Source organism: Mytilus trossulus, chromosome 8, assembly GCF_036588685.1.
Source record: "Mytilus trossulus isolate FHL-02 chromosome 8, PNRI_Mtr1.1.1.hap1, whole genome shotgun sequence".
In the NCBI taxonomy this organism is placed as follows: Eukaryota; Metazoa; Mollusca; class Bivalvia; order Mytilida; family Mytilidae; genus Mytilus; species Mytilus trossulus.
The window spans coordinates 65573440-65598793 of record NC_086380.1 but is presented as its reverse complement, the minus strand read 5'-3'; the positions used below and the strand labels follow the sequence as shown (position 1 = coordinate 65598793).

Here is a 25354-nt window from a genome sequence, read left to right as displayed (position 1 = left end):
AATTCTATCATTTTGTTTAGTTTTAAATTCCAAAATGGTGTTTTTTTCCTGTAAATAATCCATACAAAATGTGTCATTTTGTCACGTCCTATAGCTTGAGAAAATGCGCGGTGACTTTTCATTTTTATTATATTTTTCAACATATATCAATATATACTACGTTTTGGCAAAGTATGAACAAGTTCTATCATTTTAATGTAGTCTCCCATACCACCTTAAATGAATTTTCAAATTAAAAAAATCTAAAATAAACAATGTATGATACATGCACTTTATACTTTGTATCAGCATTTCATCATCTAATTAACCATCGATGTGACCTTCAGTATATTGCTGACGGTTATATCAGTCCCGTGTTAAACATAAACATAGATAAGATTTACATAGAAAGCGAACTCGTGCAATTGGATTTTTGTCGGTCTGTTTGATTTCATATCATAGGTTAAAACAATATGTTAATATTCAATTTAATCTGTATAGGAATAAGGTTTTGTATATCGAATCAATCAGACTTTTAAATTCGCGACAATTACGAGATTTAGGCATTGAGATCGAGTTTCCAAAAAAAAAAATCTTCTTCAGAAGTTCAAAAGAGCAAGTTTTGAATATATCTCCTCTTGAAAAGCAACAACTGTCATGTTACATACATTTTTTGCTTATTTTCAAACCAATGCAGAAACATTTTTCTGCAAGCATACTAAATAAATTCAAGAATAGGTTTTGGATTTTACATAAGAAGAGGTCCTGTGTGTATGCTATGTCGGGACAGGTGACATGACTATAACTATCAAATATTAAATCAGTTTGTTTTTCTGATTTGTTACTTTTTTTCTTTTTTTGCCTTAAATAGGAGGCAGCTGCCTACATGGCTCTACGGTTCTTACAGGGGCGGTTTGTTGGCTTTAAACAGGAGACAACTGCCTGCATGACTCTACACAATTTACGGTCCCGACAGGGGCGAAGGCAACCATTTATAAAAAGGGGATCCCAACCCAGGATAAAGAGAGGGTTTCAACTAAATGTCCCTTTTCAAATGCATTTATTGTCAAAAAGGAGGGGGTTACAACCCCTGTACACTCCTTTTGTATCGGCCACTACTCGAGTCACTGCCTGACTTTAATGTCTCTGGACCAGGACCTATGAGGGGACAGGATCTCGACAAAGTTGTCAAATTGATATGCAAGTTTGATAGTAATGAAACTTTATAGAAATTATCGAAAGGAGTTCTTATCAATGAAACTCGGCCATAACAATTGTTTGACGCTATCGCCAGCGGAAAAGCAATAACTATGTCTAGTCTTTCACGACTTTTGTCGCAGGCAAGACAATGACATTGCTAGAAAGGATACAATGGCGAGACACAATGATTTTAATCTGATCGAGACGAACACCAAACTACTCATTTTGGCTCTATTTTGATGATTAAAATAATTATATTAAACTCGGGATCAAATGCAAGTGACGTGGATAACCTCCCACAATACAGCAAACTTACTAAAAACGTGAATGTGTTCTGCATAGTACACGGATGTTCCAATCGCACCAGAGGCGTAGCTAGAAAGCAACATTGTGGAAGCAACTATTTTTCTATTATGCAAAAAAAATGATTTTTTTTTCGGTTTTCGGTCATAGGACGGTTAAAAGAGGAGCTATATATATATATATATATGTAGATAAAATTTATGAATGTAAAACTACTAATAAATCTACTGAATATAGTAATACATAAACAACACATATTTGTGATACAAAATTTGCTCAAAATTGTCCAAAATCTGCTCTTCGGGACTGGGCAGAAACTCTCTATTACTTTGTCAACATTCACACTGAAATCGAGATGAATATGCAATAATGCTATGTACTTTTCGTTGTTCATTGTTGATCGTACATTTGTTTTCAATTACATACGTAGTACCGTGACTGAACGGCACTATCACTTTCTATGTTGAGTGGACCGTGAAATTATGATAGAAACTCTAATTTGGCATTAAAATTAGAAAAATCATGTCATAAGAAACATGTGAACAAAGTTTCAAGTTAATAGGACTTCAACATCATAAAAAAATAGTATAATTCTGACGGTATGTCAACATTTGTTCATATCAGTGTAAGCTCATAGGTGTTAGAAAAGTAGAAATTTGAAATAATTATAAATTTATTTATAATTCTCAAGAACACATTAAAACAGATCTAGTAATAAAAACCAGCTCTACAACATATGGGAGAAGCATTTGACCCCCAGAATAGCGAATTCCAATTTGTATCTACTATACCAACCTCCTCGTCCCTTTTCTATAAAACCATCACACATTTTAGCATTTGTATTGAGTTGAAATATCTTCCAAATAACATGTTGTAGGTCTATATGCATGGAGGAAGATAGGACATTTAAAGAAACGTCTGTACGATCATGTTAACCTTTCCGTTTAAAAAGTATTAGAATGTATGAACTAGATGGCATGTTTTCCTACAGAGTATTAGAACTTGTGTCAGAGCTACAGGTTATCAATTTAAAATATAACAACTTTGATAAGTGTTTGGTATGGCTGTAAATTTTCACTCCTGTTCTCAAACTATGAACAAACAAAAATTTTGAAAAAATATTTCCTTACTCCACAACTGTATACCTTGCAACAGAATTATTTTAATTTACCCGTGTGAATATTTTTTTCCCAAGGTTGTGGTTGTCTTTCTGATATTGTTTTACACCAAAGCCTTTATTTTATTGATTTTGTATTCTCATTGTGTAATAGATCAAATGAATTTATTCAATGTATGTTCACTGTTTATAAGTCTCTTGATTGATAAATCCATTTCAATTGATAATTTTATAGTGTCTCTCTCTATGTTGTGATGTACATTTTTGTTTCAGGTAAAAGTCAAGGTTTGTACATATTTTAAACCTGCTGCAATTGTTTGCACCTTTCCTAGTCAAGAACCTGATGTTCAGTGGTTGTTATTGTTGATGTGATTCATAGGTGTTTCTCATCTTTTATATAGATCGTGGATTTTCCTGTTTGGCTGGTTGAACACTCCATTTTTGGCACCCTTTATAGCTTGCTGTTCAGAGTGAGCCAAAGGCTTCATGTTAAAGACCTACTTTGACCTACAATGGTTTACTTTTACAAATAGTGACTTGGATTGAGAGTTGTCTCATTGGCACTCATACCACATCTTCTTATATATATTTATAGGTTTACCATAGTACAACCAGTCTAAGACAAACATCTAAAAATGAAAGTAACAGACAACCTGTTTGCCAGGATCTTCACAGAAATAATGCCTTAATCCAATGGGATAAAGTATTGCCCTAAATTATCAATGGTATAATTTCTGTGTCTAAAATATCAAATGAGGAGAACAACACATGATAAGCTCAAACTTTTAATATTCAGGGATGCCTATACAGAACAATTGGAATAACAAAACAAATATTAAAGGCAATACCATGCCAATAAATAACCAAACAATGCTTACAAATATACAAAATAACATTGCTTCACAGATATGAATTATTGCTACTCAAGATATTCATTACAAATATCTTTTAAAACAATCAATGAAAGAATTTCAATGCCATTCTATATTTGATTTGTAATTTCTTAAGGTGTTTAAATTAATAATAGTATTTGGAATTGATAGATCAGTCCAATTTCATGGTTTCAAACTGCGATACTTTTCTTTCATTTTTTCCAGCAAACATTTTGTGTTTATTATCGTGTCACCAACAAATTTCCCAAATTACTAGTAAAATAATGTATTATCTGATCTCTTTCTTGTTTACTTTATACATGTTATTATAAAAATAAATCATTTTATATTTGCCAAAAATACTTCTCATGAATGCAAGACATACTTAACGTGCTTCCAAAAAATAAAATATAGTTTTCTTAAAGGTAATAAAATACTATTTTAGATAAAAATGATTTACTGCTGCACCCAACTTGGCAGCAAATTCATGATAAAACTCAACATTTCTAAATATACAAACTGCACCCAATTTGGCAGTCGTATAATTTCATCTTCGTTATTGAAAATGCTAGTATTTATCATGCAGTTTCACAAAAAATTTCAAAGCACTTTTCAATCCTTTTTTTTGCATCCAATTTTGATATATAGTTTTGAGATGACAAACTATTCCTGGACTATTATCAAATTAGTTACAATTTATTTGTTTTAATTACTTTACATACATAAAAAGTAAAAAATAAACAAACACTATGCATAGCATGACCATATATCCATTTCATATTTATCACATGTCAACAATTCACAATGTATAATGCAATAATGGATTCAATTCAATTCGATCACAATGTAAAAATATTTAGCCTAATTATGCACCAATCACAAATTCTACATAACAATAACTACAGATGTAGCAATAGGATATGATAACGGTCACTTCAGCACAATGTTCAGAAACACTTAAGATGATTAAAATATAAATCCTTCAATTATATGTATATATTTTTTTTAATCATTTCAATTATTTCCATTATCAAATATAGCTATTGCCATTTAACACAAAAATAAGACCAGAATAAATTTTTGAAATACTGAAGAAACTATGGATGTAAAAATCTATTTTTTTTTTTAAAAGGTGATGCACTACCTTTTCAACATGCCAGTATCATTTGATTTCTTCATTTAATACTGTCATGAAAAACATTAAGTACTGGGTTTGTGAGAGGACCATTTTTTTTATGTATTGATGGAATAAATAGGAACATACATAATGACAACAATATAAATTGCATTATATAACTTGATTTCTCCACATAAATATTTGATGTTTTGACAAATAACAAATCTTCCTGATGGAAACTATTTTTCACACAATTACTATAGCATTTCAAAACAAGAATGTATTTTAAAATTCTTCCAATCTCCAATTTTGTTTACTTTTCTTATTAATTCCTTTATTTTTGCACACCAACTCAAATGAAAAAGTTTGCAATTATGTTACAGAAATCATATCCCCCTTCCCCCTATATGATCAGGTAATTACATAACTTTATGAACAGAATGGGTTTTATACCATTACAAAACAATAATGAGAAACTGAAAATTCTTTATCAGAAAGTAGAATAAAAGGTCTTCAATGTCCAAGCTGGTCAGTCGTATCGCCACAAACATGCAGAAAAAAACTTGTTTAGTCAGTATAAAAATATCATGTGACATTAAGCTGCAAAATAACTTTTGTAAGCAATTAATCTTTTGATGACCATTCTAAAGAATACTGATTATTTTTTCTTCAGCAAGGTTGAACTATAGAGTATCCTGAATGATCAAAAGTGACTATTTCCCTCCACGAGCCATAGATGTTGTAAACAAAAGTAGTTTCTGTTGTTTCTTTTTCTTCTTTCCACCTGACTTTTCTGTTGTTTCTACTGGTAAGACATCATCTGGCAAAAAAAGAAATGATTGCATTAATATTAATCAACAATAAACAATACCAGTGTACTACACTGTTGTCTGTAAATAGTTTCAACTTGAAGCTGGTCCAAAATTAAGCAAGTGTGCAATAGAATGAATAAAATTGAGAATGGAAATGGGGAATGTGTCAAAGAGACAACAAACTGACCATAGAAAAGACAACAGCAGAAGGTCAACAACAGGTCTTCAATGCGGGGAGAAATTCCTGCACCCTTGTTAAAGAACTGAATGTCCTATGATATAACATTTTTATTTATTTACAAAATCAAAAGAAAATGCAACCAGTCATACTTTAATAATCAGTTTGAGAATGTTTCTCATTATATCTGAACAGTCCATATGAATACATATCATGTATATACATAATAACAAAATTTCTACATAGTGTATTGAATTAAGCATTCTTTTAAATAAATCACATTATCACTTCAGATTTCTATGATTCAGAAGAAAAAAAATGTAAAAAAACAAATTACACACAAGATAACCTAAAAGATTGAGGTTTAAAAAATTACCATGTCTCTACAATATGCTAAGCTATGAAATGTTGGTCGGTTGATTTATTCCCTGTTCAAGCATAAAATTATTACGAAGTCTGTGTTGTATCTAAAAATAAATAACCTTCATTGCCAAGAATAAAGTACATGTAAGATTTATTACTAATTCAAAATAAATTTACCTTTAGACTTGGCCATGTGTGAATCTAATGCTGTCTGTATGGCATCACCAAATGATTCCCTAAACATAGGTATGGGCACCTTGTCTTCATTATCACTCTCATCACTGTCCTTAGATCTAGACACACTACTAGGCATAGGAGCCTCAGATTTAGTTTTAGCCTTTGGCCAAGTGGGAGTCTTAGACTGGCCAGCTTTAAGCATCTACAAATAGTTGAATATGAATGAAATCTTAGCAGATAAATTTTCTTGAAGTAATGTTAGAGAAATATCTGTTGTTAATAAGTGTACCTTCAGTTTTATCTTATTTTTGTGTGCATTGAGTTTGTACTTTGTGTCTGTCTTTTATTATATAATTGTTGAGTTTTGTGTTGATCTTATAGTTAAGCCCTTTCCAACTGATTTGTAGTTTGTTTTTAAGTTGTGCTAGTGCTGTTATACCACTGTTTACAGAATTGTTTTTGCGCCTTGTTATAATCAATTTATATGGTCTCTGGACGGTAGTTGTTTCATTAGCAATCATACCACATCTTCTTATTTTTATATTGATTTGATCATCATGTTTTATATCAATACAATTTTCTCAGAAAACCCTTATTTCGATGTCTGATGTCTGTTTATTTGGATTTTGTACTTCCAGTCCTTCAAGCAACTCTGAAGATGAAGAACCCCTTTGATTATTTTGATTTATTGATACTTTCAAAAATATAATTTGTCAATAAAAGATTTACCTGAGCAAATGAGAAATTTGATGTTTGAAGTCCATCAATATCCTCTTCGCCAGCAGGATCAGCTGAAATAAAAAGGAAAATTCTTATGAATACAAACATATGTGACATTTAAGATAACTTCCTGTTTTTAACAGTTTACTAGAAAATACCAAACATGACAGATGAAGGAACAAGTTAGAGGCTCTATATGGTAACTTATCTGAAAAGCCACTCTCTAACAGTGTTTCAACTTTAATTCTGGACTAAAATCTTAATTTTGTTGATCTTGTATTGCTAAACAATTTCTCTGTATATATCTCTATCTAGACTACTATAGTTTTACTCCCCCCCCCCCCAAAAAAAATGGGAATACCTGTCAATTTAGGGCAAAGTTGTTGATCTTTTCGTTGATCTTGGCTGATAATTTCACTGTTTTAACATTAAAGTTAACCATGCTAATTCTACATCACAATTTAAACAAAACATTAGTTACTCACCTAGTGGTGATCCTACTGGGGTGTTTATGGATGACATGCTGTATGAACTATCATCACTCTTGCCAGCCGGTGAGCTTGGTCTGTTTATTGACATTGCTGTTGGCATGAACTGGCTCTGTACAATTAAGGAATCAGTTCCTGAAATTAATTACCATTTCATTATTCATACAATATAATCAAATAAATTTCATGAATAAATATACTGGAAAGTGCTTACTCACTGATCTTGTTTTCACCAACTATTAGCTGTGATGAATTCACTTCCTGACATGATTTATTTATCAGTGCATCCAATGCTCTGTCTTAAATTCATTTGATTCCTTATAGTTTTTTTTTCTCAAGGTTAATGTATTCAAAAAATATTATTTTTAAGTTTTGGACAGTTTATTTATTCTACAAGCCATTATGCTCACAAATGGCAGTCATCTTTATTTAAGGATTATAGCATATATGTTTTTTTTTATATTGAAAGTAAGCTTATTTTGCTAATCAAAGTAAAAGCAATCAATACTCTGATACATGAAAAGTTTATCTTACTGTTTTCGAAATAGATAATTGTACCTTGTCTGCTTGATCCAACAATTCCTATGAATATGATAAATAATTTGATCTACTTAAATTAAAGTTTAAATTAAATACTATAATTAAATTACCATAGATATTGTATTTAGCCATCTTTTTGTTTTCTTCATCTTGTACTTTCCTGGTCCATCTTTTCTCATCCCTGCTCTTCTTCTGACGTAATCTTCTTCTCTTCTCAATCTCATCTGTAAGTAACCAAATAAAAAGTTATACTTTCATGACTTTTTTTGTTTTACTATAGAAACTACAAGACATTAGCTTCTGCTTTCAGTAAAGACAAATGTTAACAAATCAAATTGAAAATATTTTTCTTCACAACTATAGATTTGTAATAAACAAGAATGTGTCCATAATACACAAATGCCCCATTCCCACTATCATTTTCTATGTTCAGTGGACCATGAAAATGGGGTAAAATCTCTTACTCGGCAATAAAATTAGATAGAAAGATCATATCAAAGGGAACATGTTTACTAAGTTACAAGTTGATTGGACATCCAACTTCATCAAACACTACCTTGACCAAAAACTTTAACCTGAAATGGGACGAACGAACTAACCTACAGACCAGAAAACATAATGCCCCTCTATCATAGGTGGGGTATAAAAATTACCCACCTTGTAAATGTTGAAAATATTTGGACAAAAAATTCTATTTCGTGTCAACTTATTTGTTTTTGAGATTACTGATTTTTGTGGATTGAGGAAAATTTTGATCTTGTGGATATGAGATTTAGTGATTTTTAACCAAGTCTTATTACAATCCTATAGAAAATTCCAATTTGGTTTAAAGTATTTTGCTGTGTTCATTCAGCTGCCTGTTTCAATCTAATGGAGAACCCTGGAAATTGCTGCTGAGGACTTAACACAGTACTTACCAGTGAAATATTTAAGTGTTTCTTTTGACAACACAGGTGGCTTCAAAGTTAGTTCAGCTACTTCAAATTCACATGTCAATGGTAAATGTCCAAGGTAACGTAACCTCTTCCTCAATTCCTGAAAAAAAATATTAAAATTTTTATAATTTGAGTTACATAAAGAGATTTCTTTTTTATATGTAAGATTTGGGTATATTTCTAATGATGAATTGTAAACTCCATATCAACCTTAAAGTTTGTTGCAATTAGTTACATAGTATAAATTAAAATGAAAACATCTGTCCAATCATAGTTTCTGTACAGTAATTTGGTGCAGTTGTTATTAAAAAGAGTCATTCTAGAAACAAATGTCATATGAGAATAGGTAGGCATATGCTTCAAAGACTTGGTAAAACATCAGATGATTTTAACTGAATGTTCCATAATCTTCTTCTAAATGTCAAACCAAACTGTCCAGAATACTTATCATATTAAAGCTCCAATCTCAATGCATCCCACTAGTACTTACCTCAGACATAAATATGTTTTCCATCTGTACTATTTGAGCAGTGATAGTCTCTGGGCAGTTAGACAGGGAACCATACTCCTTCACTAGACACCTGGCATTCAGGGCATGTAGGTAGATATGTTGTCCATCTGAAGCTGAAAGTTAATAAACATATATTTCAGTTTATAAATTCTAGTCATGAACTCTTATTTCAATATTCTACAGCTTTACACCATCGAAACCACCCTGGTAAACGACCATCAGCAGCAAAGGAAGATATGTATAACGTACCTCTCCTTTATAAGGCAGGTCATAATAGAAATATTCTAGGGCCACCTTTCTTGATTAAGTCAATTGTATTTATAATGCACCAGGTTGTCTGATTGACACATTTATTATGAAATCTTGAATCTTTTAATAAACAGAACTCTTTTTGAAAGCTTACAACTTTTATCTGTGTTAACTCAATTTTCGAATCACGCTCAATGTCTAAACAGATAAAACTAACCTTGATAAAAGTAGAAAGCATTGTCATTGAACTGTCTCTTTTTACTCTGCTGGTCTTCAGTAACGACTGGCATCTCTAGATATTCAGCTGCTTCCTCAACTGGTAAGGAATCAGGTAGAACATCAACAGGTGGTGACTGTCTTGGGTCCTGGGGGGAACCACAGACGGCTGACAAGTCCTCAGGTTCAGGTTTACTGGCAATAGCCACTGCTTCTGAAGGAGGGCTAGGAGTCCTTGCTTTAACTGGTACACTAACTTCAGTCTCAGCAGGGCTTAAACTTCTGTCCAGTGATACATCCATACTTTCTTCTTCATCATCAGAGAAGGCAGATGCATAGTTTTTTGCCTGAAAAGTTAACATATACATATGAATTGAATATTCCTGGTAAATAATTTGTAAATTCTGTTTAGTACTTGAAATACATACAGAACATTCTATCTTTTTTCAATGAATTAATAAATGTAATATGTAAACGCACTCTTTCTAGTAAATTTGGGTATCCGGAACCCAAAGAGCATAACAGAAGGCAGTACAGTGGCCATTACTGCCTTAATCCACTCCTTTAGAACTCTGGTAGATAATTGTCTCATTGGCAATCATACCACATCTCCTTATTTTTACATATAAATAACCAGCATCTTCTATGCAAACAGATCTCATGACACAGTAATATTAGATTACATACAACATCTTTGGAATTATTTAAACATATTTCTATATTAGTTTTTGCTACTAGAAGAATTGAAGAAAATACGAGTAAAATAATAAAATGAGAATGCTGTGATTAAGAAAATAAAACTTAAACATTGTAAAAATTGCCCTTCCATTTTTTGAAGTCTCTACAAAAGTTTTAACTATTGGAGCAATGGTAGATATAATGAAGTATTTACCTTAGTAGATGGTAGCATTTTAGGTACAGACACAGCAGACTCTGGTATTTCTTCAGTTGAAGATTCTGATTCTGATCTACTGCTGCTGGTGTTACCTGGACCATCTGTCGTCTGCTGTCTTGTCTGGAATAAATTATCAAATAAATTAGCTACAATTGGGATAGGGCAAATTCTATTGAAATTTAATGCCAAATAGGTGGTGATTATTCAAGGAAATTATCATTAACATGTAAAATATATCAGAATTAAAACTTATTCATTGGAAGGTAAAATAAAAGTGACCCCCACCAAACAAATGTTATATTTGGAAAAGCCATAATCAGATTTGTTACTTTAAATTAAGTGAAACATGAGGGGCAAATTGCTTTTTCAGCTTTAGTGTAGAAATGCCCCTTTTTACATAGTTTTCCTTTTTCTTGGAAATAATCATAGCAAAGCTGATTCAATAAAAAACATTTCTTCAATTCTCATGATCTTTTTTTTTTGTTACTGTTATCATACATTTATGCAACCATTGTTATCTATCGGATAAAAAAAAACCTTACCTTCAATAAATGTAGTGCAGAATCTATAAAAGCAACTTCTGATGCCTGAAAAATCAACACAAGATTACATAAATTACAATAATGCACAAGTCTATCCCAAATATTTTTCAATGAAATCTGCTCAAATCGTGCTATGGGGTATCTTAAACTTGCAGTAAGGTGACACATTTTTGGCTTCATGTTGGAGATTCACTGTGACTGAGATGAAGATTTTCTTTTGTTGTGAATGTGCTGATTTTGAGTCAAAGATAGTTTTCTATTTAACTATAAATTACACATTCAACAAGATGTATATATTGCATAGATGTTAAACAAAATGTAATGTAGAGGAAATATTTTTCTTTTTAGGAAATGACTGATTGAAAATAAAATTATCTGGAACTCAATTGAAAACACCTCCACTCTCTCAATGATTGCATTGAGTAATAAGTTACTTATAAATATTGTCTTTTATATATATTCTTTTTCAGTATTTTTTACATTAAATTCAATGAATATTTGTTGAGCTACTCCCCCTTCTGGTCAAATGGCATAAATTCCGAGTTGAAACAACTTCCATATTCATTATCAAAACCATTACCCCAAAAAACCATGCAATGGGATCCATATATATTTTTTTAGACCTTCAAGTTAGCCAATCATTTGACAGAGTTAATTTAATATTTCCAATATTATAGCTTTCTTTACCTCAGCATCTTTTAGTTTATTCTGTAATGTCAATCTTTCTGGCTCTACAACAAACTTCTGAATATCTTCCTCTGACATGGATAACAACTTCAGGAAGTTTGTTTTGTTGACATCATCTAAAATTAAAATAAGAATTAAATCAAAATAAAATACCAATTCAATAACTAAAAATTTGTATCTTCTAGTTCAATTCTCTGACAAATTACAATTTTTTTTTTCTGTAAGTTATTATAGAAACATTTTATTGTTAACATAGATATGCAAATTTTTTAGCCATTGCTAAAAGTCATAGTTGTCTTAAAATATTTTATCACAAAACAAACATTTTATGTCATAATTATTTGGAATTAGATTTATTTTAAGCAAATCCAGTTAAATATATCACTATTTTCAGAAACAAAAAGCATATGACCAAAATTATCTGTGTACAATTAAAACTCAGTTTAATAATAATTATATCTTGTGCATATACTACACAACAGAGTGGTCATTTAACAATAACTTCACCATACATGTGAAAAATGCCCTTTGAAAAACCGAAACCCAAGAGACCAATACCAATATCGAGGCCAATGTTCTCGATCATGATTTGATCCTTGCTTCCATTCATGTATACTGTATTAGGTTGTATCATGAACAACATGTACTATGATGATGAATTACTACCTGTGTAACTATGTATTTTTCCTTCCTTCTTCTCCCACACAGCTTTGGGCAAGGCATAAGTCATTCCTTTCTCTCTTCTCATCAGTGTCATTGTAACAGTCTCCCCTGTATTGTATTTATGAACCTCTTGTGTCACAACACTGTAAAAGAAGTTGATGTATACTCTATATGTTCAAAACCTATGTCGTGTCACAACATTGTAAAAGAAGTTGAAGTATACTCTATATGTTCAAAACCTATGTCCAAACAATTAAAATGTTACATCTGTTAGATTCTTGTACAAGACAATAGCTTGATCTATATTTTATCTAATATATATTCAACAAGAATATGTCCAAAGTACACAAATGCCCCATTCACACTTTCATTGACCATGTTCAGTGGACAATGAAATTGGGGTAAAAAATAATCTAATTTGGCATTAAAATTAGAAAGATCATATCATAGGGAACACGTGTATTAAGTTTCAAGTTCATTGAACTTAAACTTCTTAAAAAAAATACCTTGACCAAAAACTTTAACCTAAAACTCTCACTATCAATTTCTATATTCAATAGACCGTGAAATTATGCTCAAAAATCTACTTTGGCATTAAAATTAGAAAGATAAGATTTTTATTTTTTATAGTAAGTTTGGCGAAGGTCAAGTGATCTTTAACTTATATATATCTCAATGATGCTCTTGTTAAGTATATTGAGATAAAGTGAGTAGTGATGTCATGCTAGGTCCTGACTTCAAATAGTAGGCCCGAGAACACAGTTATTTCGTAGTGCATTTCTTTTAGACAATAAATTCAAATTAAAAAAATCGCACCCGCTCTTTCTCAAAAATATTTTTACAGTGTAGGGTACTACCAGTGAGATAAATAATATCAAAATTATAGAAACTTCTACCAGCTCTAACTCAAAATATTCACAATCCTGTATTAAGGGGGTGTAAAATTCAGTTTGACAGCTTAAGACGTGATAAAATTTGACCTTTTAGAACTGGACCAATTCACTACTTAACATAAAGTTTCAGCACCAAAATTTTTTTGACATGTAATTACATCCCCCTACTTAATATTTCATGCATTTAATATAAAGAAATAAATTGGGAAAGTGTATTAAATAAAACATGTTAGTTATACACTGTTTACACTAGGGTCTATATTCGTAGACAACGAAAACCAAAGGACGATAACTGTGTCCTTGGACCAGTAAACCCACCTTTTCAAATCCTTATCATGGATAGCTTCATAACATATAGGACATTTTCTCCAAGTTTTCTCTCCTAATGCTAGATAATGGAGAATACATGGCCAACAGTAAATATGGCCACATCTGGTCATTTTAGCTGAAATAATATAAATCAATTTATAGAATACATGAATGAATAGTAATTTCATATTTTTACAACTGAAAAATCTTAATATGATAAAATACATGTTTTACTCAATGGTAATAGTGAAAACTAAACTACTTTAGTAAGAAAGATCAATTATATAACTTTTTGATCTTGCTCATATCTTTTCTTTAAGAATTTTAAGTAAACTGAAATTAAGTTTTTTATGAGTGCTCACAATCTTCGTAAATTTCCTACCAGACACCCAATACATTTAATATTTGAACAGACATAACCTTCAGCAGTTACGCTGGAGACTGAGTCAGTGGTCTATGCCAAAAATATAAAATGTTTTAATGCATTTAATGTATGCAACCAAAATTGACAGTACAAATCCATTTAAAATATCTATTTTCCATACTAATTTTGTCAGAACTAGAACAATCCATTACTGATCAGAAATACCTCTAATCAGACTAATCTAGAACATCAGAAATAGGCACATTTATTGAACAGCAGTGTTTAATTTGACTTACCTGCTAATGGTTTGTCCAAACATATAGGACAAGATGATATTTCATGACTGTTTACTTTCTGGAAAAGAACAAATATTTAAATAAAAGCGGTTTTTAATGGAAGCATGACATGTCTATTTGTAACTTTAAATATTTAGAACAATTTATTATTTTAAATAATGTACTTTACTCTAGCCATATATAATATCTTGCAATCTCAAGATGAATTATATGGAAATTAAAAAAGGAAATATTCAACAGCCAGTTTTGAGACAAATAAATGTTATCAAGCCTTACTTTTTTGTAGTTTTGATTGTTTGTGTTATTTATCTGTAATTGTCAGTTAGTGATGGTCTTGACAATTAACCACAAGTCCTATACTAAAAAGACTAATGTTTGCAGTTGTCAGTCCAAAAGTTTTTCCTAAAGACTGTCAGTCTTCTATTGAGTTCTCAATTTTGCAGTATAAATATATATTTCTTCGTCAATCTTCCAAATAACACAGAGTTTTCAGTCAACTCAAAATGGAAAGTATATATAGAAGGGTTGTGTCAGAAGTACTTACAATGAGTTCCACATTATCCCAATCCACTAATTTATCAGGATCAATGTTATGTATGGCATAATCTCCAGCTTCTTTTACAATAAACTGATAGCTGTTAAATAAAAATATTTATTGAAAATTATTCGACATTTATAAAATTCTGAATAAAATATGTTGAAATTTATTTTTCTTGCTTAAAGTTGCACTTTGTAAATACAGCGGTTTCTGAGGACACGCCTCTTTTGGAAAGAAATTGAATATTCATAGAAAATTAATTTTTGTTTACATACTGGTTCCCAGTTATGCACTCTGGGTTCCATATCACAGAGACAGAACTTGGGAATGTTACCAGTAAATAATCATGTGCATATTGTTTACATTGAAATCTGTGGTAACCTTTCATTTAAGGTAGGGGTAGTTAAGAAAATTAGTGCAAGTTTAAACTCTGAGAAGTTCAGGTCATATAAACGTTGAAAATATGCCGCACAGCCCTATATTTTGACCTTTGAAGAAAATTGTGGTGCAAATAAACTTTCAATTCTAGGATAACAGTTTTAGCTGTAAAAGGAGTTCCTATGGAAAAATTGCATTGTCAATATTTACAGAAATGCAACCTTAACTTAATTTAATTTTTTTTTAATTTTCATATATGTACACAGTACCCAACATGCCTCTGACTGCTTTATGTGAACTGTCCTGATGCTTTTAAAATTTCCTGTGCTGTTTATGAGTTTTATCATTTCCAGTTGATAATTTTAAGTCTGAATATTGGAGGCACACAAATGAAATAATTGTAGGTGGTTGCATTTGTTAATTTATAAGTTAATCATGAAAATGGGTTGTTGGGATCTAAAATAAGTGCTTCCCTTGCATTTAATTCTGGAACAGTATTAATTTAACCGATTCCTTTATATGGATATAATTATCTACATTGGAAAGCTATATATTTACTTTGCTTGTAGAAACTGTTCCTTGTTATAGCTAATTCTTCCACCAGTCCTTCTCCTGACATTGCCCCTTCCCCCTGCACTCCAGTGAGGGGGTTCTTCATAAGAATCATTCCGAGCATAGGAGAAATTCAGTAAATGGTTTAAATTAACCTTTTTTCCTTTTAATAGAGGTGAACCATAATCAACAGGGTACTCCTCGTTCACCTTGATAAAATACAAATATATAAAATAGTCACAATAAGTGCAATCAGTTTCAAATTTATTTTTTCATTGTTATGTATCTCAGGGGCGGATCCAGCCTTTTTAAAAGGAGGGTCCCACCCCACGATAAAGGGGGTTTCCAACCACATGTTCATATTCAAATGCCTTGATCATCCAAAAATAAGGGGCTCCCAACCCTCGGAACCCCCTCCCTGGAACCGCCAATGTATCTATTGAAGTGTTTAAGCCACAGTGGTCGTGTCAATATTGAAATTCCAAATATATCTGTTCTATTCATAATAAGCCTAAATGAAAATGTTTAAAATTTTAAGAATTGACATACTGTCAAATTATGTCTACTTTGTCTAATACAGCAAAGTTCATTTCATATAAATTGTTGTTCAGACTAATTTAAATAAAAATCTTAAGTCAAATTACTTTTCTTAAGTAGGCTGTGAATAATTCTTAAACTATTTGTACCAACATTCGCAACAGTGAAGTATTCTGACAATAAAAATTATAAATTAACCCAATAAAAGTTTATGTTCAAGTACTTGAAAAAATATTATTCTTACCCAATAATAGTTCATATACTAAGAAGCCACCACAAGAAATAATACTGTTATAATAATAGTTTGCAAAATTTAGAATTTTCAACCAAAAAGTCATCCCTGTTCCTTCTAATCCTCTTTCTTTCGAACTAAACTTTGAAAAATTTCAAAGGAAGTTGCAATATGTTGTGCAATATATAACTGTTTAAATACATTAATAACATAGAGTTACTTCCCTTTTCCTATTCAAATTTTAAAGGTCAATATATGTGTTCAGATTATTTTTGAAGTATTTTAAACTATTGATTGAATGTCTTAACAACTGAAGATTAATTTTGATACTGTGAAATTCTAAAAGAAAGAAAAAAGAATGGACAATCTCTTTACTGTTTCAAAAAACATGTTTCTTATACAAACAAGGTGAAATTAACAAGAAATTTAAAACAAAATATAATCATGTAAAAGTTTTTAAAATAATGGATTAAATTAAATTACGTCTTCTCTTGGATATCCTCCTCCTCCCCTGGGTCGAGGTCTCTTATCCACAGCATATTTATTTTTCTGTGGTGTCGGACGTCGTGGACTTGATTCTTGATAATATGATTTACTGCTGTTAGTTTCTCTCCTTTTTGCATATTTATTTTGATTTCCATTATCTGTAAAATATATATTTGATATCTATTAGTAACTTTATAGCGGAAATTAGTTGTTCTTCATTCTATTTTTAGTTTTGGTGTTTTAGCTACTTTTAAGCACTGCATTTAGGCTATTTCATGTTAGACAGTTTTTATTGGTGGAGGAAGCTGGAGTGTCCGGTATATGCATCAGGTCCAGGATTTAAACAAGTATTCTGTAAGTATTGCAGTGGACGAGTCTATTACGTTTCTGACACATGTGTTGATAATAGTCATTTTTTTTGGACGACGTTTTTGCATTTTTTAATATCAGTTTTCGTGCTTGAAGATCATAATTCACCAAGTTTCCTGAAATTGATTAAGAGCTATGGCAGATTTTACAATAAGAAGGAATTGTTGTTTTTTTGTATCCATCAAAAAAGCAATTGCTGAAACTGTGAAACAGACTGTGTAATGGAGTAATGCATTATGTTATTGAATAAAATGTGTCTTTCTGAGTAAATAAAAATAAAAATTACTCTGTGTTTGTGTTTTTTGTTAGAATTAGAGGGTTTTTAATTTCAAAATATTGGACATGGAATAGACATCATGACCTACTTTACTGACATCCAGCTTATTTGGAGTGGAATTTTGAAGTATTATTTATAAGTGGAGCCTAATAACATGGACTTATATTTTAATAAAAAGTCTTCTTTAGTGTTTCAATCATAACTGTAAGGCAGATTTTTATTGGTAAAGGCTAAAAAAGGTAATTAAATAATATTGTTGCTAACGTCACGTCTTTTCCGTCCATTGTGGTATGTCACGATCGCAATTTTCTTGTTGGTTCTCAGACAGCCCATTGAAGTTATTTTTATCCCGGGTTTTATAAATAATTGAAAATAGCAATCGTATTAAATTTGGATGACGTAAGGGGGTGAAAGGACTTGAGGAATCAATATCATTGGCTGTTTTATTTTTTGCGAACGTTACTGCTCGAGGTTTCCGTCCAAATCAGTGTCACGTGAGCAACATATATTTAGATCTGTAACTCTCCTGTATAGGAGTTACGATATCGCCCTTTGCAGAAATAGATTCAGAGTCAGTTCCTTCATATGATGGGGAAGCAAAGAAGGTAAGTTGTATGTAATATCGTTACAAGAGGACCTTAAATGTATTCCGTCCATCAAAAAGACGTTCGCAACAAAACGTAATGTCATGATAGTAGATGTTGCTAATGTTACTATTACGAATTGGTTTCTTGTGTATTCATTTGATATAAAGTACACCTGCAAATGACATTCTGTATATTTAGAAATTCTAAACCAGACTGTACAATTTTATTACTCCAGGCATATATTAAACATCACTGTGTGCATACATTTTAACTTTTAAAGATGTTGTTGCTCATGTGACATGTCCCAATGTCGCTAACGTTACTAATTTATGTCTCCGTCACGTTAGCAACATGAAAGTAGGAGACAGAACACAATACTGTAAAATCTGCCCTATGCAGATCTGATTTTTTTTCTTACTTGTTTGTGAAATGACGATTTAGTTTTAGTTTGGACACAACCTCTCTTTTCCACTGGAAATTATAAGACGATGTCATGGGATGTTTAGGTTTATTTCATCGAACTAAATTTTAAGAAATGATGACAAAATAGCATATCAAACATATTATTAGAAAGGGAAACATATTTTTTCTTTCTTAAAGGATATTTTTTTATTTTTTTCCCCTACCGACCCAACTTTTTCATTGGCAAAATCTGTTAACCAACAAATTAAAAAAAACGTGGCCTTATGTTGATTTATCATAAAATGTATACAAATTGGTATATGAGTTTCAGTTAATTTCATGCATCTGACTAAGTAAATTAATTGCGAAGGTACAACACAGAAATTTGACAAATATGCCATTGAAACATATTTATGTGACAAAACAACAATAGCCTGAACTGCATTACATGTAACAGAATTGTCCAAACCAATTTTCAAAAATTTAAGTCGTCTAAGGCCTCAAGAATTTTATGAAAACTAAGTGTTCACCCCAAGAACCAGTTTGGCCACAACATAACAATTTCAGAGCTCCAGATAAGAGTTCACAAATTGGGGTTTTTACCCACCATTTTCTTATGTAATTGGGTATTAAAGATTTTTAATTGCATTATCAATTCTAATTCACCCCTCAAGATAATATCAAATTGGGTTTTTCACCACCAGTGCACACTATTGAATATTTAGGCAATATCAACCCCGGATGTTTTTCCATCTTAAATATGTTTCTTTCTTTGAATAATATGTGCTATAGCTGTTTTATTTTCTTAATTCACTGACGAGCAATTGTAGGTTTAATTTGTGTCCCATTTCAAACCTTCTGCCAGTTTTGTATTTTCTCACAACTTATGTAAACTGTAAAGAACAGATATTTGTAATCCCAGGCACTCGCCTCAGATCTTTTTTTCTCTTATATACATGTAGGCCCCCTACCTTTATTTAAAAATTCTGAGAGGAGTGACTGTGTGTGTATTCACTCATTAACCTTAATAATACATAAATCTGGGTTAAGTTATCCCTTATTAGAACTTTTGGTTTCCAATTACATATCATATCATTATAACATAATTGATTTGGCCTTTCACATTTTCTAACTGCAACTGATTCAGTTTTTGACGAAGTCCCGTGTTTATTAGCAATGTTTTCGCTAAGGTACGCAAACACGCCCATGCGTTCGACGGACGCTTCCTAAAAATACTGGCTGAGTGTATCATCATATCTTTCCCTCAGCTATTCAAAAGAAGCTGAAAACATGCTTATATTCAATATTTTTATCGGACATTCACTTTCGTTTTAATTCAATGTATGTTATGATAAATCTCAAGCAATTCGAAAAATATGACAACATGACACACGCTAATTGGATAAACGCCGAGAAGATCAAAAGGATTTCAAAAACATGTGTACCTTTTGAGCAAGGGAAAATTCCAACAGGGACCTATTTCAGCTACTTGATGCAGGGATCTATTTTCAGAACGAAAGGACATTTCCTATTATAAATATAATAAAAATAGATTTACGCAACAAGTGAAAACTGATAAGGGTAAATAATGCAAACGGTAGCCAACAAAGGGTTGAGAACTCATGGTTTTGGCATATAATTGGGTTTTCCTTTGAATTAATTGGGTTATTGAACCCTGCAATGGGCAATTGCATTGGGTTTTCTATTATTTGTATTGCATGATCAAGCAAATACACAGCTTTTCCGGAGCTCTGCAATTTCATGTTTATTTACAATTTACAGTGTGTATATGTTAAGTATGTTCCCATAGTTTAGGACTTAATTCATTATAGAGGGTCATAATGGGGGTACCATGCTAATAACGGTAAAATTTCTTGCCCAATTACGTTAACAGTAATTTTTGGTGAATGACAGCAAGATGTATACTTTCTTTTAAAATAAAAAAAATCAGTCGATTTTTACAAATCATGTTTATATTTTCCAAAAATGACTGTAGAGTGGGGTGCTCATTTTCGCCACATCTTTCCATGTTTTCTACCGTTTACGTACAGGTCTATATGTTTTTGAAGTTTACTGATATTTCTATATGGAGATAACTTCAAATGCAAAACATTCCAAAGCTTGGAAACATGTTTGTTTCAAAATAATCATCTGTAAAATTAGATTAAAGGGTGTTTGAAAATTCCTGATATTTTGTCGATCGGGGACACATATTCGCCGTTCTTACACATCTTTTTAAGACCAAATAACTGCAGCTTTATATAATATTTATCAAATAAATTTCGTTATAGATGAACAGCAGACATTTCAGAGGTGTAAAAAAACAGAAATTTAGGCCAATCAGTCAAAAAATTACTAAGAAAAAATCTTAGAAAAATCTGTTTTCTTTCAGGAAATTGACCGAAAATCGTTGTACGTTTTTCGGCCCTTTGGCAGTAAGTGCCGTACTTTTATTTAAGTTTAAAAAATAGTCATATTTGTTATAAAATCATAATTTATTGGCATATTTCTTCCATTTCAGCTACCTTTGAAGTTTTAACACCTCAAAATCATTAAACGGCGAAATTGTGTCCCTGGCGAATATGAGCCCCCAACTCTAGCAATAATTATTTCAGACCTCTGACGAATCAAGAAAAAGGATATTTTGATAAATCATGGTATCATTTTAACCTATTTGACGCTAACGGTATTAAACCTAAAATGTCTTTTTGACGCCACACATTAAAGGGAATTACTTCACACATTAAAGCCTACAGGTTGAAAAATACGGCTAAAATTTAGATGTTATTGAAGTGTCCTATATTTTGACTTAGTGGAATGTTCAGATTTAAAGTATGTTTCTGGCCATAGCTTTCTCTACAACTAAGGCAATATCGGTTTAATTTAATTTAAAGAGAAGCAACATCAGATGATCGAGTTCACCCCCATAGCTACCTCTTTGACTTCGAGTTCAAAATTATAGCCCAGATTCTCACCAGCTTTTTTAGATTCTGGACCATTTTGTTTTTGTGGAGCAGAAGAAGGACGATTGTTTGATTTCTTTTCCATTGTTATAGCACTCTCCTCTAACATCAATCTCTGTTATACCGAGGTTTGACCCACAGGCCTTTCCTTTTGGAATTTGACAGAAATAGATTTTCACAGACACCATTTTTACAGCTCCATGATTGCACAATTCAAGAGAAAAAAACAAAATTCTTATAGAATTTTGATCTATTAAATGTAAATATTTTGAAAGTTAGTGAAATTTAAATAAACAACTTGGGGAACACGAGCCCCCAAAAGCTTTGATGCGCTTGGAATTCCGCAGTTCAGCGATCTTTGATCGCTTAGAAATCTTACAAATGGCGACCATCAATCGCCAAGTAACCCGGATGAGACAGTTACCTCGCGAGTTTTCTCAGGTGCGAGAACCGGAAATGGCGGAAATTTTGAACACAGATTTTTAGCATTTCATTGTTATGTTGATTTTATGTTGTTTATTTAGTTGGAGACAAATATGTAAGCTTTGACACCAGCCAATTTTCTAAAAAAAACCAAAAAACAAGACATGATAGCTATAGTCAGTACACAAGAAAAGTTTTGAATATAAACCATTTTTTTCTGAAATAAATACATACAAATGATGGTCAAATCATGCTAATATTATGTTATACAAATGTATGGTAGGGGGTCCCATTGGTGGGGGTGGGGGACGGGGAGGTTCTGATCCCGTATCCTGCTTACTGTTTTGTCAGATTACTGTATCCCACTTACACTATGTACGTTAAAAACAATTCTCATTATTTTTGGTAATTTCCTGTGTCGCACTAGATTTTATGAATCCGGGTCCGTTCGCGCCCATTCACGTTCGCACCCACTCATGTTCGCCCCCTTTCACTTTGATACCCTACATGTTCACACCAAAAGTTCGTTCCCACACTACATGTTCGCACCCAACGTTTTATTTCTTCTTCTGACTATGTTTTTTTTCTTATGTGTTAAATAAATTTTATCATGTTTTGATTATATTTTATTGTTTAATTGTTTCAGATCAAAGGGACCAAGCTGTTAAAAACAATTATCTTTTGTGTTTTTCATTTAAAATCTTAAATTTTTTACTTATACCATGCTAAATAAATACATTCAGTAGTCATGGTAGTTAAACCTAAGCAATTTAAAACAACAGTCATGGAATTTGAACTAAAATTGGGGGCGAACGTGTATAGTGCGAACAGACCTTGGGTGCGAACGTGTAGGATGCGAAAGTGTTTACAGCACAATGTCAATAATTTGACTTTCACTTGTCACGCTTACCAAAAATTGTCAATCCCACGTCACACTTTGACCCCAATGAGACCCAAGTGATACTTAAGAAATAATTCATGGGGTCTGGAATATATTGTGATTTTACCATGAGTTTGCCTTTTATGACAAATATCTTACCCTGAGTGTTAGCGAGGGGTAAAATATCGGCATAAGGGACAACGGTGACCTGTGGTAAAATCATGATATATTCAAGCTTACATGAATTATTTTGATTCTTATAGGAAAAATACAGCAATTCTTTTGGATCGAAGCGCTTTAGGTGATGACAATTTTTGCTGTTCCTGTAATTTAACGCAGTATTAAATTGATGTAAAAAAACAGAGTAAAATGAATAAATGATTGATGCTTAAACTATTTACAATAATATATTTAGATAAGTTTGGATAAGTTTGGATGAACCTACATCATTGTACATGATTATTGTCACAAATTGGTATTTTGTAGTTTTTTCAAAATTTTAAACACATATAGGTTTAAATAACATCTTTTAATTAGTAAAATAAAAAAATATGAACTTTTTGCTTCTTTTAAGTTGCAAGGTTTAGGCCTTTGATGCTATCATGTACCTGAAAAATCTATTTTAGTTGAAAAAATGCTATAATAATGGCTTTACCATAAATTAATGGCAATTTTGCAGCAACATAAAAACTTTTGATTTTTCTACGCTATATATACTACTATTCCCCATGCTCAGTTGAAAGATCCACTTCACCATCTCATAAAACAGAGCTTTTTCTATAAAAATGGGAATCGTAGATACAAATTTCTTGTTTTGGGATACAATAATTCATATTTTGTAAAGAATCACACTGAATCTTCCAGATATACTGAAGATGATATTATTAAAATGCTGGACTTTTTGATCGACAATATATTTGTTGAGTTTGGAGGATTTATATTTCAACAGACAGTCGATATTCCAATGGGTACTAATTGTGCACCCCTGCTGGCTGATTTGTTTTTGTATTCGTATGAAGCAGAATTTATTCAGAACCTTCTAAAAGAGAAAAAGAAAAAGCACCTTGCGAAATTCTTTAATTTTACTTTCTGATATATTGATGATGTTTTATCATTGAACAACCCATACTTCAGCCAATACTTACATCTCATATCCTAGTGAACTTGAAATTAAGGACACTACTGATATTAGAAGGACTGCTTCATACCTTGATCTTTTCCTCAATATTGAGGTAGATGGACGACTTCACACGAAAATCTATGATAAACGGGACGATTTCAACTTCCCAATTATCAATTTCCCATGTCTTAGCAGTAACATACCCTCTGCCCCTTCGTATGGTGTTTACATATCACACTTGATACGTTATTCACGTGCTTGTTCACACTATACGGACTTCATATATATACAGGAGTGTGCTCCTTATGCAGAAACTGCTCCAACAAAGTTATGAGGAGGACAGATTAAAATTGACACTCCGTAAATTTTATGGACACCATCACGAATTGGTGGATCCATATGATGTCTCTTTAACCAAACTAACTAAGAACATTTTTACCACATGGTAGATTGTGGTTTGTCATTATGTCGTCTAATCTTTTAATTACCAAACGTGACTTATTCCCGATTGTGACTGTTTTGCTGAATGTGAATTCGTATTACTATAAGACGTGTTTCAGTGCTTGTTTATCCCAAATTCATGTATATAGTTTACATGTTTAATGTTATATTTGTAATTCTCATCGGATTTTGTCAAATGTGTTGACGTCTTTTTATTATATTTAGGTGTTACGGATAGAAAAATTAATCACCGCCTTCATTAATTATATATAATTTTGTACGATTAACTACGTTTGAAGTTGGATTCATAACAAACAGGACATATGTATATTACAGTTAATTGCTATTAATAAGTATTGCAATATATGCATTTTGTTTTAATGAATTATCAGTTTTTACTTCTAATATAATCTTAAAGCAATCCTAATTCTATCTCACTTAAGTTGAATTATAGTTTTTCATGTGTGACGTCATGCTGTTTCTAAATTTCATAAATTCAAATGTGGCATCACGTTTGCCTTTTCGCCATCTTATGTGACGTAATTTTTAGCTCACCTGGCCTTAAAGGCCAAGTGAGCTTTTCCCATCACTTTGCGTCCGGCTTCGTCGTCCGGCTTCCGTCGTCCTGCGTCCGTCGTCGTCCTGCGTCGTTAACTTTTACAAAAATCTTCTCCTCTGAAACTACTGGGCCAAATTAAACCAAACTTGGCTACAATCATCATTGGTGTATCTAGTTTAAAAAA

General features: G+C 31.8%; 2 protein-coding genes across 2 annotated transcripts in view; one reads left to right on the top strand and one right to left on the bottom strand.

Annotated features, from left to right (window-relative positions):
* Nucleotides 1-3371: 3371 nt before the first annotated feature.
* LOC134681276 (E3 ubiquitin-protein ligase RNF10-like) lies at nt 3372-22165 on the bottom strand. Its single transcript, XM_063540827.1, has 18 exons — nt 21760-22165; nt 17147-17307; nt 15901-16103; nt 14971-15061; nt 14427-14484; nt 13776-13902; nt 12568-12707; nt 11902-12017; nt 11215-11259; nt 10670-10792; nt 9779-10124; nt 9292-9425; nt 8784-8901; nt 7977-8090; nt 7324-7461; nt 6848-6909; nt 6119-6320; nt 3372-5408 (listed from the first exon to the last, which is right to left on the bottom strand). Exons 1-18 carry the CDS (start codon nt 21854-21856, stop codon nt 5302-5304), a joined length of 2382 nt encoding a protein of 793 aa, XP_063396897.1. The 5' UTR covers nt 21857-22165; the 3' UTR covers nt 3372-5301.
* The window catches only part of LOC134681277 (uncharacterized), a 17422-nt gene continuing 14231 nt past the window's right edge, over nt 22164-25354 (top strand). Inside the window, exon 1 of the mRNA XM_063540829.1 lies at nt 22164-22285. The gene's annotated coding sequence lies outside the window, so the exon portion shown is untranslated. The remainder of the gene's footprint in view (nt 22286-25354) is intronic.